This window comes from Canis aureus, chromosome 6 (assembly GCF_053574225.1).
Source record: "Canis aureus isolate CA01 chromosome 6, VMU_Caureus_v.1.0, whole genome shotgun sequence".
NCBI classification, from domain to species: domain Eukaryota; kingdom Metazoa; phylum Chordata; class Mammalia; order Carnivora; family Canidae; genus Canis; species Canis aureus.
Window position 1 is genome coordinate 71,090,610 of NC_135616.1, and position 13,777 is coordinate 71,104,386.

General features: G+C 43.1%; 1 protein-coding gene across 1 annotated transcript; it reads left to right on the forward strand.

The window, feature by feature from the left end:
- The first annotated feature begins 355 nt into the window (after window positions 1-355).
- On the forward strand, window positions 356-13,438 carry NEK2 (NIMA related kinase 2). The gene is made up of 8 exons (XM_077902195.1): window positions 356-534; window positions 1,973-2,190; window positions 2,484-2,724; window positions 5,081-5,163; window positions 5,839-5,965; window positions 6,860-7,076; window positions 9,087-9,212; window positions 12,593-13,438. Exons 1-8 carry the CDS (start codon window positions 439-441, stop codon window positions 12,817-12,819), a joined length of 1,335 nt encoding a protein of 444 aa, XP_077758321.1. The 5' UTR covers window positions 356-438; the 3' UTR covers window positions 12,820-13,438.
- The last annotated feature ends 339 nt before the right edge of the window (window positions 13,439-13,777 follow it).

A 13,777-nucleotide genomic window follows, 5' to 3' on the forward strand; every position in this document is an offset into this window, starting at 1 on the left:
CAGGCAGCCCTTTGGTTGGGGAGGCGGGGGGGCGCGGCAGCGTGCAAAGAAGCCCGAGGGGAGGTCTCAGGACTTCGAGCACCCAGGAGGCCTGGGCGGGAGGTTCCCGAGTTGCGGAGACCCGCCTACACCCGCTTCCAATCCCCCCGCCTCCCTGCGGCCTAGCCCCGCCCCTTTCTCCCTCCGGGGGCGCGAAGCGGGGAAGCGGACGCGGACGCCGACGCGGTTGCCTAGCAACACACCTTTCCCAGGATGCCTAGGGTGTTGTGTTCTCTTAGCCAATCAGAGAGGCGAGGCGGCCTCCCCGCGGGCCAATAGGCTGCCAGGCCGGGTCCCGCGTCGGTTAAACCGGGCTGGAGACCCGAGCGGCTGCGCGGTGGCCCGGAGCGGTCTCGGAGCCGGCGGAGCGGCCTGCGGGAGGCCTGCGGCGGCCGGGCCATGCCGACGCGGGCGGAGGACTACGAGGTGCTGCACACCATTGGCACGGGCTCCTACGGCCGCTGCCAGAAGATCCGGAGGAAGAGCGACGGCAAGGTGAGCGCGGGCCGCCTCCCTGTCTCCGCCGCTGCAGCGCTTTCTCCCGCCCGCGGCGAGCGCCCTCGGCCCCTGGGGTGGCTGGCGGGGGAGCGAGAGGCCCGCCTTCCAGGTCTGCGTCTGTCCGGGCTTGCTCCGGGGCTGGGGATCCAGCCTGCATCTTTTGAGATCTTCCTATCTGTATTTTTTTCCCCCTTCCCTCCTTTTTCCTGCTTTGACTTGCTAAGGGCCTCCCATTAGTGACAGGTAGGTAGCTCGAGTGTTGAGCTCTTTCCAGAATAGAGCGGCCCCCTCGGACATAGGAAAGAGGCAGGGACCACCGGGACCTGGAGCTTTTTGTCTTGCAGTCAGAGCTCGTTTAAAAATACCCGTTCTTCGGATTATTGGATTCTTCTTTCCCAGGGTGTGCAGGTAGATCTTAATACGGGAAGAAACAATGGAGAGGAAACTGCCTGCCTGTCTGGGGCTGGAGGGATCTTTCTTCCCAAGGTCTCTCACCCTGGAAAAGTGGGCCCGGTTGGAATGATGAGGGGCTTTGATTACCTCTTTTTTTTTTTTTAATATTTTACTTATTTATTCGTGAGAGACACACACAGAAGCAGAGACACAGGCAGAGGGAGAAGCAGGCTCTCTGCGGGGAGCCTGATGTGGGACTCGATCCCAGGACTCCGGGATCACACCCTGAGTGAAAGGCAGATGCTCAACCACTGAGCCACCCAGGTGTCCCTATTACCTCTGCTCCAGCTTTGACGAAAGTAACTTTCCCGAAAGTAACTTTTCTACCACAAAGCACCTGAAGGCAGCGGTTTGGGGGGAGGCCGAATATGTGCCTCATGCCCCTGTCTCCCATTGCATCTTTTACTGCTTGAAATTGAGGGCAAAGTTACAGAAATAAATGCAGGGGTTCTTAAGTTTATTGAAGTAAACTAGATGATAACAAATATGTGATCTATTTATTTTATTTTTTTTTTAATTTTATTTATTTATTTATGATAGTCACAGAGAGAGAGAGAGAGGCAGAGACATAGGCAGAGGGAGAAGCAGGCTCCATGCACCGGGAGCCCGACGTGGGATTCGATCCCAGGTCTCCAGGATCGCGCCCTGGGCCAAAGGCAGGCGCTAAACCACTGCACCACCCAGGGATCCCATGTGATCTATTTAATAAAGAAGTGACTTTTAAAATTTTTAAATTTTAGGGGCACCTGGATGGCTCAGTGGTTGAGCATCTGCCTTTGGCTCAGAGCGTGATCCCAGGGTCCTGAGATCCAGCCCCGCATCAGGCTCCCTGCCTGCTTCTCCCTCTGCCTGTGTCTCTGCCTCTCTCTCTGTCTCCCATGAATAAATAAATAAAATCTTAAAAAAAATTTTTTTTAAATTTTAGAATGTTCGTTCTTTGAGTATAATGAGTTCATTCATACCTTGGAAATTCTTACTTCAGGTATTAGTTTGGAAAGAACTTGACTATGGCTCCATGACAGAAGCCGAGAAACAGATGCTTGTTTCTGAAGTGAATTTGCTCCGTGAACTGAAGCATCCAAACATTGTCCGTTACTATGATCGAATTATTGACCGAACCAACACAACACTGTACATTGTAATGGAATATTGTGAAGGAGGGGACCTGGCTAGTCTAATTACAAAGGGAACAAAGGAAAGGTAAATTCGTCTTTTAAACTTAAGCTAAAAACGGGCCAAGTTTTCTTTTTTGTTAAGCATCCTGTTTTAGGATTGGGGATGAAGTACTTAGTAATGGGAAAGACTTCTTGTATTTGTTTGATGGGTTGACAGCACTTTAGAAAATCTCTGGTGAATCAACACCCATATCTCATATTGAAAATAAGAGTTTATTTCCCTATTTGTACATTCTGAAAACTAGAGACTTCACGTTATCCCATTTTTTAAATGGCTTTGTTCATAAGTTATATGCTGTATAACTGCTTTGGTTTCAGACAATATTTAGAGGAAGAGTTTGTTCTTCGAGTGATGACTCAGCTGACTCTGGCCCTAAAGGAATGTCACAGACGAAGCGATGGTGGTCATACTGTGCTGCATCGTGATCTGAAACCAGCCAACGTTTTCCTGGATGGCAAGCAAAACGTTAAGCTTGGGGACTTTGGGCTAGCGAGGATATTAAACCATGATACAAGTTTTGCAAAAACATTTGTTGGCACACCCTATTACATGTCTCCTGTAAGTACTTCAGAATTTAAATACTTTTTAAACATCCTAATGCTAAGCATTCAAATGCAGGGAAATTGAGGTTTTGTTTACTTGTTTGCTTAGTAATACACAATAGCCAAGAATTATAACGTTCATTTTATTTATTTATTTATTTATTTATTTATTTATTTATTTATTTTTAAATTTTTATTTATTTATGATAGTCACAGAGAGAGAGAGAGAGGCAGAGACACAGGCAGAGGGAGAAGCAGGCTCCATGCACCGGGAACCCGATGTGGGATTCGATCCCGGGTCTCCAGGATCGCGCCCTGGGCCCAAAGGCAGGCGCCAAACCACTGCGCCACCCAGGGATCCCTATAACGTTCATTTTAAATTTGTATTTTTTTCAAATGAACCACCAGACTATTAAATTCCTCTATATCAGCAATTAAAGTGAAGCTTTTTTTTTTTAAGATTTATTTATATATTTGAGAGAGAGCATGAGCAAGAGTGGAGGGAGAAGCAGAGGGTGAGGGAGAGAATCTCAAGCAGACTCCCCGCTGAGTGTGGATCTCAACTCGGGGCTGGATCCCCAGACCCTGAGATCATGACCTGAGCCAAAAGCAAAAGAGTCGGACAGTTACCCAACTGAGCTACCCAGGCATCCCTAAAGAGAAGCTTTTATTGAATGACTGTCCTGTGCCAAGTGCCAGGATTACAAAGATGAAATAGGTTTTGTCTCTGGCCTCAAGAGCAACATCTCCCAAAGTGCCGTGGGTCCTGTACTTCAGCTTGGACTTCTTTGGAGTGTTTGTTTAAAATGCAGAGTCCTGGACCCCAAACCCAAATCCAGTGAGTCTGGATCTCTGGACCAGTTCTTGTACTCTGCTTTCACCCCCATCCCCCTTCCACTTTTCATTTTGGACTCTGCCTTTTAACACACTCTCTAGATGATTCTTCTTGGTGGAGATTCACTCCAGATAACGTTTTTACAGTGTTAGCTTCTTGTACTTGCTCTTTTTTTGTTGCTTTTTCCTGCAGGGAGCTGCAGCCCACTCACATTATGTATCCTTTCCCTCTGTTCCTGGATATTTTGTTTCCAAAATTTCTTACGCTTCTAAGGAGCCAGGCTCTGCATACCTTTGTGTGAATTGTTCTGTCTTCCTTTTTGGCTATTTCTTGGCCTGTAGCTCTCAGAATGAAATTGCTAGGTCAAAGAATATGAACTGTTTATGACTCTCTAGATACTACCTAATGGCTCTTGATAAGCTTGAAGCAGTATGCTATCACCAATGTGTTGTATATGAAATCTGAGCAGATACAGATGGAGATTTATTCATTTTTTTAAAGCAATTCACAAACATTTCCAGGATTTTCCAAATCTTTTTTAGTTATTTTCCCCAATCTGACTATAGTATAAAACTTTGTAAATTAACAGTTTTGTTTTTGACTAAGCTTAGACACTGTCAGAACCAAGCCATTTTTCTCACTGGATCAGATTCCAAATAGAAAGCCTTAAACATAAAGGAAAATTATCCAGAAGTGGTTCTTGGAAAATTTGAAACCTGTGTAATTCTTTTGTTCCTTTTCCCTCCTGCTCTTGTAATTAGATCAGTTCTGTCTTCCCTAAGGCATTGATTGTCAGGAAGTGGTATCAGACTCACCTGTTGGGAGATTAAAACACCAAGAAGCTTTCTGAAGGCTTTGGTACTTGCTTCAGTGCCCTTTGTTGAGAATAAGAACTATGGTAGACTATTACTGTACGTGTGGGAGAAACGCAAATGATTAAACTAGAAAATGAGAATAATTCATACTGTGACTTATACTGTGGACTAAGGGAAAAATATATAAATGGATAATTCATTAAAATGGATAGCCATTTATGTCTATATCCACTTAAATGTAGGCTAGATAAATGTTTTAGTTATTCTGAAATTTCTTTGGTTCTTTTTTCCCTCAAGCTCTTTTAAACTGGGATTTTTAGATTATGAATGCCTTGTGGGTAGAGGTTTGAATTATCAGCACCTGATCTATTGTAACACAATAACATTTATGCAAGAAAAAAAGGTGCATGAATTATATGGGACAAAATATATTAGAATGATTACCTTTTTTCCATTATAAATTTGAAGATAAAATACAAAGTGCCATCTTTTGTTATTATGATACAAGATTGACATAAGCTGAATGAGCCTTTTGTATTTGATATTTTTGTTACAGATATAAAATGTAATATAAAATGTTTTCCTTTTTTTTTTTTTTTTCCTCTGAGTCAGTATTACCAAACTTAAAGAGATTCCACTTTTGTCTCGGGTCATTTTGTAAGTTTTAAAACAAGATAAACTTTTGATTCCTCCTACATTTTTACCCTGATTACCCCCTTTAGGAACAAATGAATCGGATGTCCTACAATGAAAAATCGGATATCTGGTCACTAGGTTGTTTGCTGTATGAATTGTGTGCATTAATGTAAGTATGATGAAGACAGATTTCTGGTCTGAAGTTTATACAGTCATAGAGGCTTGTCACCTTTCACTGGGTTCAACTTTTTGAGCATCCAGGCATATTCAAATCTGAAAGACTCATACAGATTAAAAAATTATTTGCAAATTAATAATGTAACCCCTGAGGCTGGTTCACACTTTTAACCTGGTTAGATTCATCCCTTGCTAGACTGATACTTAGCTCAGGGGGAGAGCACAGAGGTCAGGCCTATGGAAGACATGAAACGAAAATCTAGGGGAGAGGTCTGGGGGTCTGGAGAACAAGAAAGTGTTCCCATTCTTTTCCTTCTAAACTCTTCTGTAGAGCAGCAGTTCTCAGCCCTGGAGTGGGAAACAATCTTACCCTCTAAGGGACATTTAACAATGTCTGGAGACATTTTTGGATGTCACAGCTAGAGATAGCTACTGGCATCTCATGATTAGACAGGCCAGCAATGCTGCAAAATGTACTACAATGCACAGGTTAGCCTCCCCTAACAAACATTACATAACTCTAAATGTCTAATGCCAAGATTGGGCTACTTAGCTGTGGAAGACAATCCCAGAAGAGGCATAAATACAAACTGGAGCTTAAACTATGCTTTTGATTTGGTTCCTATTCTATATTTTCATTTTTACATTAAAAACATTTCTCCCTCAGGCCTCCATTTACAGCTTTCAACCAGAAAGAACTAGCAGGGAAGATTAGAGAAGGCAAATTCAGGCGAATTCCATACCGTTACTCTGATGAATTGAATGATATTATTACAAGGATGTTAAATTTAAAGGTAAAGAGTGTAAGATTATATTGTCTGTGTCTATCTCTCAATTACATCGTGGAGTATATTTTCTCTCTTGGAGCAATAAGACTGAAGAAGCACTAGCTATATTTCCTTAGGTAAATCTACTCTGTTAATGCAAGTGAAAACATGTAAATTTGGCAAATTGTGTGTTCTTGCTAGCCTACGTTCTGTGCTCTCTTTAGGTCTCCTCTCTCTCTCTCTGCCATACTAACAGATGGTTGATAGCAAAGCAAGATTGCAGAAAACCTCCAAATCCGCAGTTCCCTTTGCTTACCTCAGCATGGCAGGTGGTAAGGGAAGGAGTCACAAATAAGACTTCATTACCCTGCCTCTTGCTCCAGTTGAGAGATCAGAGATGGGGCAAGGGAGGGCTGGCTTAAAAAAAAAAAAAAAAAAAAAAAATCCAGGGGAAATAAATAAAGATGAGGTGGAAAAAAAATCTGGCCGTGGGATGGGGATAGAGATGTCCTAGGGTCAGGTTGAAATGCTGTAGAATTACAAAGAAGGATAATGGTGACCTGACAGGACTGAAGGTCAATGAGAGAGGATTTTGCTTAAAGTAGTAGTAAAGTAGTATTAGAGTACTTTCCCTAAAACAGACCTGAGCAGTGCTACCAACCACCAGCTCAGGGATTAAACTTTTTTAGAAAGGTTAAGGGGGAACGGAGGTTAAGTGAACATCTACATTACTGTGGTCCCAGAACCTCATGGGTTAAAGCCACCAGTGAACTTAACCTTGGTGTTGAATTAAGACCCATCCATAAAGGAGGCCTTTCTTTTGTCTTGGAAATGTATGCCGTTTTTTAGTGTACCTGCTCTGTTAGGACGAGCATTGTGTTATGAAATCTGATTATAACACTGAGCATTTCTTTCCCCCAGGATTACCACCGACCTTCTGTGGAAGAAATTCTTGACAATCCCTTGATAGCAAACTTGGTTGCAGAAGAGCAAAGAAGAAATCCCGAGAGGAGAGGGCGGCGATTAGAACCAGAGAAGTTGCAGGATTCCAGCCCTGTCTTGGGAGAGCTGAAACTAAAGGAACTGCAGCTACAGGAGAGAGAGCGAGCCCTCAAAGCTCGTGAAGAAAGGCTGGAGCGTAAGTCCAAGTGGGGGCAAAACACGGGAGAGCTATGGAGGTTCTTTTGATGTGCATGAAATCTTTTTTTTTTTTTTTTTTTGATGTGCATGAAAACTATTGGAATGGAATATTTGATATTCGTATGTTCTGCTGGAACATACTATAAATGCTTGAGAAACCAGAATATGGGTTGTAAAATAGTATATGAAGCATGCTGGCCACCTTCATATAGAGCCTCTTTTTCTGAGATTGGTCGCTCTTACTGTTGTTACTAGCTGTGATGTCCCTAATGCAGTAGCCGTTATACTTTACTGCGGAGCCTCTTTTTCTTTCCCTTCCTTAATATGTTTATACCCTAAATTTTTTTTTCCATTGTAAAAGAGGGTTTTAGCATTGGCTGCCTTCCATAATAAAAACCATCACTTTCATTTTCTGAAATGGCTGATCCAGCACAGTGCAGGTGTAAAATATTGTAGCATGCAGAATTCAATATGTTCAGGCAACTCAGTAGAGTATGTGGGCACCAGGTGTTTTAGGCCCATCAACACTCTGATGAGTATTAACTGATTAGATACTAATTAGTTCTTGATGTTGAAAGTCTGTCTACCCTACTAAAGCATGAGCCGCTACCCAGGTTTTTGCATGATGCAGGGTAGCAAGAGCAGGAGCACTACAGTAAAGAGTGATGGTCCAGTGGAAGAGAAGCCATGATAGGACAGATTGAGGCCCCCTCAGCAGATGTGAAGAAATACTAGGTGGTCCAGGTCTTGGACATCACACTGGGGAAGTGGCCTGCGCCGTCCCTGTGGGAGCCTTGTGTATAGGTAGGTGAAGAAGAGGCAGCTTCATGTAGCACAGAGCACTATTTTTTTTTAAATCTCAGTTTTACTGCTTATAAGCTATGTGACCTTGGTCAAGAGATGACCCTCTCTGGGCCTCAGTTTCCTCCACTACAAAAAGATAGCGTTAGGGGCACCTGGGTGGCTCAGTGGCTGAGCATCTGCCTTCGGTTCAGGTCATGATCCCAGGGTCCTGGGATCAAGTCCTGCATTGGGCTCCCCCGGGAGCCTACTTTTCCCTCTGCCTCTCCCCACAGATGTTCTCGCTTGCTCTCTCTCTCTCTCTCAAATAAATAAATAAAATCTTTAAAAAAAAAAAAAAAAAAAACATTAAGGGAAGAGAGAAAGAAAGAGAGTTACAACCATCTCCTGCCATCCCCGTGGCTCACCTGATTTTGCTTCTGTAGCTTCATGCACAATGTGGACTATAGGCATGTTTCTGTTTAAATGAACTTAGAAAGCATCCGATGCATTCATGACTGTTTATTACTTCCTGATGGTGGTTGCATAGTGTGCTGTGAGATAGGCTTTCTGCAGAAGGATAACCTATGCTTACCCAGAAATCTTTTCTGGATGCTTCTGTCAAAATAATTTGTAAAACAAGCAACCCTTTTATTAAAACTTACCCCAGTGTTCTGTAGTTTCATATAGTAACTGAAACCTGAACTTTCTGAATTCTGAGCCATGAATTTAAAAATGACCTTTGTTACTTATCTAAAGAAGTACCTCCTAACCTAGCTGTGGTTTTTTTTCCCCTCCATTTGGGTGCTGTCACTCACCCAGAAGGAGCGTTTGCTCTGTGAGGTCAGGTCATGCCCGGAAAATGGACCGTTGCCTGTTTTCAGTGGAAAGCAGAGATGGCTTTAGTTGTTTATTTTCCCAAATGGGTTCCACTCAGACAGCATGACCAAAGGTTGACGCTAACTTTGTGTTTGTGCTTAAACCAGTCCTTATGAGAAAACCTAAGACAATACGCCACATACTGAAGTGCTGGATTAAAACCTAACACAATAGGTTGACCAGGGTTTATGGTAAGAAAACTTTCACGGTACCAGTGAGGCGTGCTGGTCTTCGTGATTAGGAAAGGTGGAAAGATTACCAGATGTGAAAGGTCTTATACCTGTAGCCCCTTGTTGACATCTTTCTTATCCCTTGCCTTTTTATTTTTTTTTCCCTGCCTTTTTTAAAGAGAAGGAACGAGAGCTTTGTGTTCGTGAGAGACTGGCAGAGGACAAGCTGGCTAGGGCAGAAAATCTGTTGAAGAATTACAGCCTGCTGAAGGAGCAGAAGTTCCTGTGTCTGGCAAGTGATCCAGGTATGAGAATCAGCTCCGTAGACAGAAGCTGCCGCCATAGATGAAGTGGCATCTCTGTTGCTGCCATGGGGCCCTGGTAGCCCTAAGTCTCCCAAGTCTAGCGTTTTAAGATGGAGTTAATGAAATATATGCATTTCAATGGAAATAATGATTCTTTGATAGTAGTGATTTACTTAATGGGTTCATAGACCCGAGGCAATGAGTCCTAATGGGTTCGTCTTCAATTTTATTTACCACATTGAACTACCTATTTAGTTTTTGATACTTGTTTTTAAAAGTTAGGCCTTTTTAAGTTTTTATTTATTTATTTTTTTATTTAAAGATTTAATTTATTTATTCATGAGAGACACAGAGTGAGTGAGAGAGAGAGAGAGAGAGAGAGGCAGAGACACTGGCAGAGGGAGAAGCAGGCTCCATGCAGGGAGCCCGACGTGGGACTTGATCCCGGGTCCTCAGGATCAAGCCCTGGACTGAAGGCATCGCTAAACCTCTGAGCCACCCGGGCTGCCCTAGGCCCTTTTTAAAAATGTGCATTTCAGATTTTCCTCTGGCTTCATTATCAAAACTTTACATTTCTCTCCATTTTCAAGCAGAAATCCCAGCATTTTATTCTTGCCACAGGAGCAAGAGTAGTAAGTGCCATCTCCTTTATAGAAAGTACGACTTAAGAGGTGTGATAAACTGACCGTAGAATAAGGCATCACTTTTGGATCTTTGCTAAGACCCCTTCAAACTGAAACATGTATTTATCAAAATTCGGTTGGTTGATATCTACAAACACTCTGTGTATCCTCGTTACTCGGAGTGTCATTTGTGGACAGTCAGCCTTCCCAGGGCCCTGTCTTTGTGTGCCTTGTGCCCTCGCTCTGCTCTCCGAGACGTGGTGGGCGCATAAACCAGTGAGCCAGCTCTAACGGGCCTTCTCCATTTCACCGAATGCCCACATCCAACCTAATCGACTCTTTAAGCTTATCGAAAATGTGATGTGTTAAACCTCTTTTCTCTAAATTTCTTTGTGACACAACTTATTTTTTACAGTGTTTCTCTGGGTTTTAAAAATTGAGTGTCTGGGCAGCCTGGGTGGCTCAGCAGTTTAGCACTGCCTTCTGCCCAGGGCATGATCCCAGAGTTCCGGGATTGAGTCCCACATCAGGCTCCCTGCATGGAGCCTGCTTCTCCCTCTGCCTGTGTCTGCCTCTCTCTCTCTCTCTCTGTGTCTCTAATAAATAAATAAAATCTAAAAAAAATAAAAAATAAAAAATAAAGAGTATCACGTCTTTGGCAAATAGTGACAGTTTAAAAAAAAAATTGAGTGAATTTTCCAGTGAAACTTGGGCGGTCTACTGTGTAGGGCAGCATTTGTGAAGGCTGCTGTCATTTCCATCTGGAATAAATTGAGACAGTATCTTCTCCTTCTGCCACCCATAAACACAAAATAGGCTGAAATTATGATCACTGTCGTAGAGCAAGGAGAAGTTTTGATCTGGGTGAGTTTCACTCATCAAACCCATTGTCCAGAATCATCAAAGGTCCTGCTAGGTCCTGCTAGGTCTCCTCCAGGGAATGGGCTTATTTACATCTTGCCCTGAGAGTCTTTGAACAAAGGCTGAAAAGAGCTGGAGCAGGATGATGTGTTTCAATATAGGATATATAAATAGGTATAGGGGGCAGCCCGGGTGGCTCAGCGGTTTAGCTCTGCCTTAAAGCCCAGGGCATGATCCTGGAGACCCAGGATCAAGTCCCATGTCAGGCTCCCTGCATGGAGCCTGCTTCTCCCTCTGCCTCTGTCTCTGCCTCTCTCTCTCTCTGTGTCTCTCATGAATAAATAAAATCTTTAAAAAAAAAAAAAAATAGGTATAGGGATCTGTGTCGATGGGAATCATGACAAACACTTAAAATGAGCACCAGGAATCCAGTATCCCCCAGGGCCAGGAGATATTTTATGGCACCTGCTCTGAGCATGTCAATCATAAGCAACAAAGCAGGGGTGAGTGGGTGCCCTTGTGCACCTAGGACAGTTGGAAATATCCTCTCCCCGCCCTCGGGCTATACAATTCAGATCAGAGGAAAGTATAATATATCAAAATCATCACAGGAAGCAGCAGCATCTTTGTAAATGCTCCTAATCTATTTAATGAAATGTTAAACTCATTTTCTACTTAGTAAAATAGTAATTCTTTTTCTAAACCCTTCTTTTTTATAAAACCACCCCATTTGTAAGATTTACAATTTACATAGTCAGTGTATAAATACAGAGGTATTTGTGATGGTAAAGGTGGTTATCTTAAAAAAGAGTAGAGTTAAGGTCTAAAAGTAGTCAAGTTTGCTTTGTAGCAGGAACAGGACCAATGTATGATATAGGAAGTCCCAAGACAACTGGAAGGCAGTTTCTCTGTGTAGCCTGTCCCTACCCCAGGGCCTTTCCATTTTCTTGGCCTAGAGCATCTCCTCCTGAGAGCCACATACGTACGTGACTTCTCACTTCTTCACTTGCATAAAGTCTCTGCTCAAAAGTCCCCTTATGCAGCTTTCAGCCCTGCAAACACCACCCAGTCTCCCTTTCTCAGTGTTATTTCCCCCCAATATACCTCAGATACTCCCGCATGTGTACTCATTTACTTGTTTCTGGTCTGGCTCCTCCTACTAGAATGGGACCTTTGTTTGGTCCACAGTGGCACGTACAATGAGCTCAGTAAATATTGGAACATATTTCCTTTAAATGAACACAAAGGAAAAATAAAAAGTTTCTGGAATTCAAAACTGCACGTCCCCAACTCCCGGATGGTTCTGTCAGTAGCTAATAGTGTAGCCACTTCATGGACATTTTTCTTCATGTAAAAAACATTTTTCACTACACCATTAACTTGAATTACCTTTTCCATGCCGAATTTGCTTAGGTTCTTTCTAAAACAAGTTTCTGGTCCATTAAGCTGCAGTGAAATAAGTGTTCTTGAATATTTAACCAAGACTATAGGTGCTCTCTGTAAAAAAGAGCTTGTGCTTCCTTACTGTTGTGGAAGTAACACGCTCTAGGTAGAATAGCAATTGTTTTCAAGAACACAGATAAGTCACGCAGATTTCCAGAAGTTTTACATTGTGGCCCATAATCACCAATGAACTTAACCTTTAAAGAAGAGTTGATTGCTAAGAGAATACGACCCTTGGCCTATTCCAGGACTGATTTTTTTCAGTGCTGTGGGTTAAAAGATGGATTGCTCCTGGCCAGCATCATGCCCCTAGCCTCCTGTCCCAGAGAAAATAACACAGGTACCCCTATACCCCCAGATTACTAATGTGAACTGAAAGATTACGTGTTTTTGAGGAGTCGGGTAAGTATGGAGGAGTTGAACTTAAAACTCTTTCTCTTTCTCTTTCTCAAGAACTTTTTGACCTTCCATCCTCGATAATTAAGAAGAAAGTTCATTTCAGTGGGGAAAGCAAAGAGAACGTCATGAGGAGTAAGAATTCTGAGAGTCTGCTCACCTCCAAATCCAAGTGCAAAGACCTGAAGAAAAGGCTTCACGCTGCTCAGCTCCGCGCTCAAGCCTTGTCAGATATCGAAAAAAATTACCAGCTGAAAAGCAGACAGATTCTGGGCATGCGCTAGCCTAGCAGAGAGTCACAGAGCTGTGTACAGTATATCACCTACCCTTTAAAGATTGATATTCAACTGCTGTAGCTTCACCATACTTGGTTCCATGAGCCATGCCTTTTTGTATAGCAAGTGAGATATTTTGGGATTGCTTTGGTTGTTCTTCTGCAACACTTATACCAAATGTCCTCACCTTTAATTTTTCTTTCTTTATAGAAAGAATGACATTTTCGTGGTTGGTTGGGCTTTCTGAATCCTGCGTGTGATTACTACTGGAACATGAAACATTACCTTCTAAATGTTGGGGGGCGGGGGGCGGCGGAAATAATGTTAGGGGAAAAAATGTAGCACTTAGTTGAAACGACTGAGTGGTGTTCTTATAATTGTTGTGCCTAGATTTAAGGTTTTAAATGTACTTGAGCTTAGAAAACCTGATGGGATGCAAATTGGCCACTAATACTGTGACATCCTGCTTAGAAATAGCCCTCTGGTCTGCAGTGGAAATCTGTCACCTTGCGTGAAATCCATCACTGTGATGTCTATATTCTTCCCTTTTTATTCTATTTAAGAGTCTGAGCTGGCTGTCATTTACCCCCTGTTTCTCACTAAATAAATATTCTTTAGTTTTCCTGTGTTTATCGTCTCCTGCATTTGTTGGTCACTTCGGTGAGGGTGTCGGTGTCTGTGGTTCATAGAGAATAGCAGTCTGGTGCTCATGAGAGCTGTGATGGTATTTCACTCTCCATCTCATCAACCTGTCTAAGCCAGTGGTCCTTAACTAGGGGCCACTTTGCATCCCAGGGGACATTTTGGAATCTCTGGAGACAGCAATTGTAATGCCGGCGGGGAGGGTGCTACTTGCATCTAGTGGGCAGGGGCCAGGGGCGCTGCTGAATAGCCCACCACGCACAGGACTGTGTCCACCCCGAAATGTCTTACAGTGCCACTCTTGTTTTTTTAATAGTGCCATCCT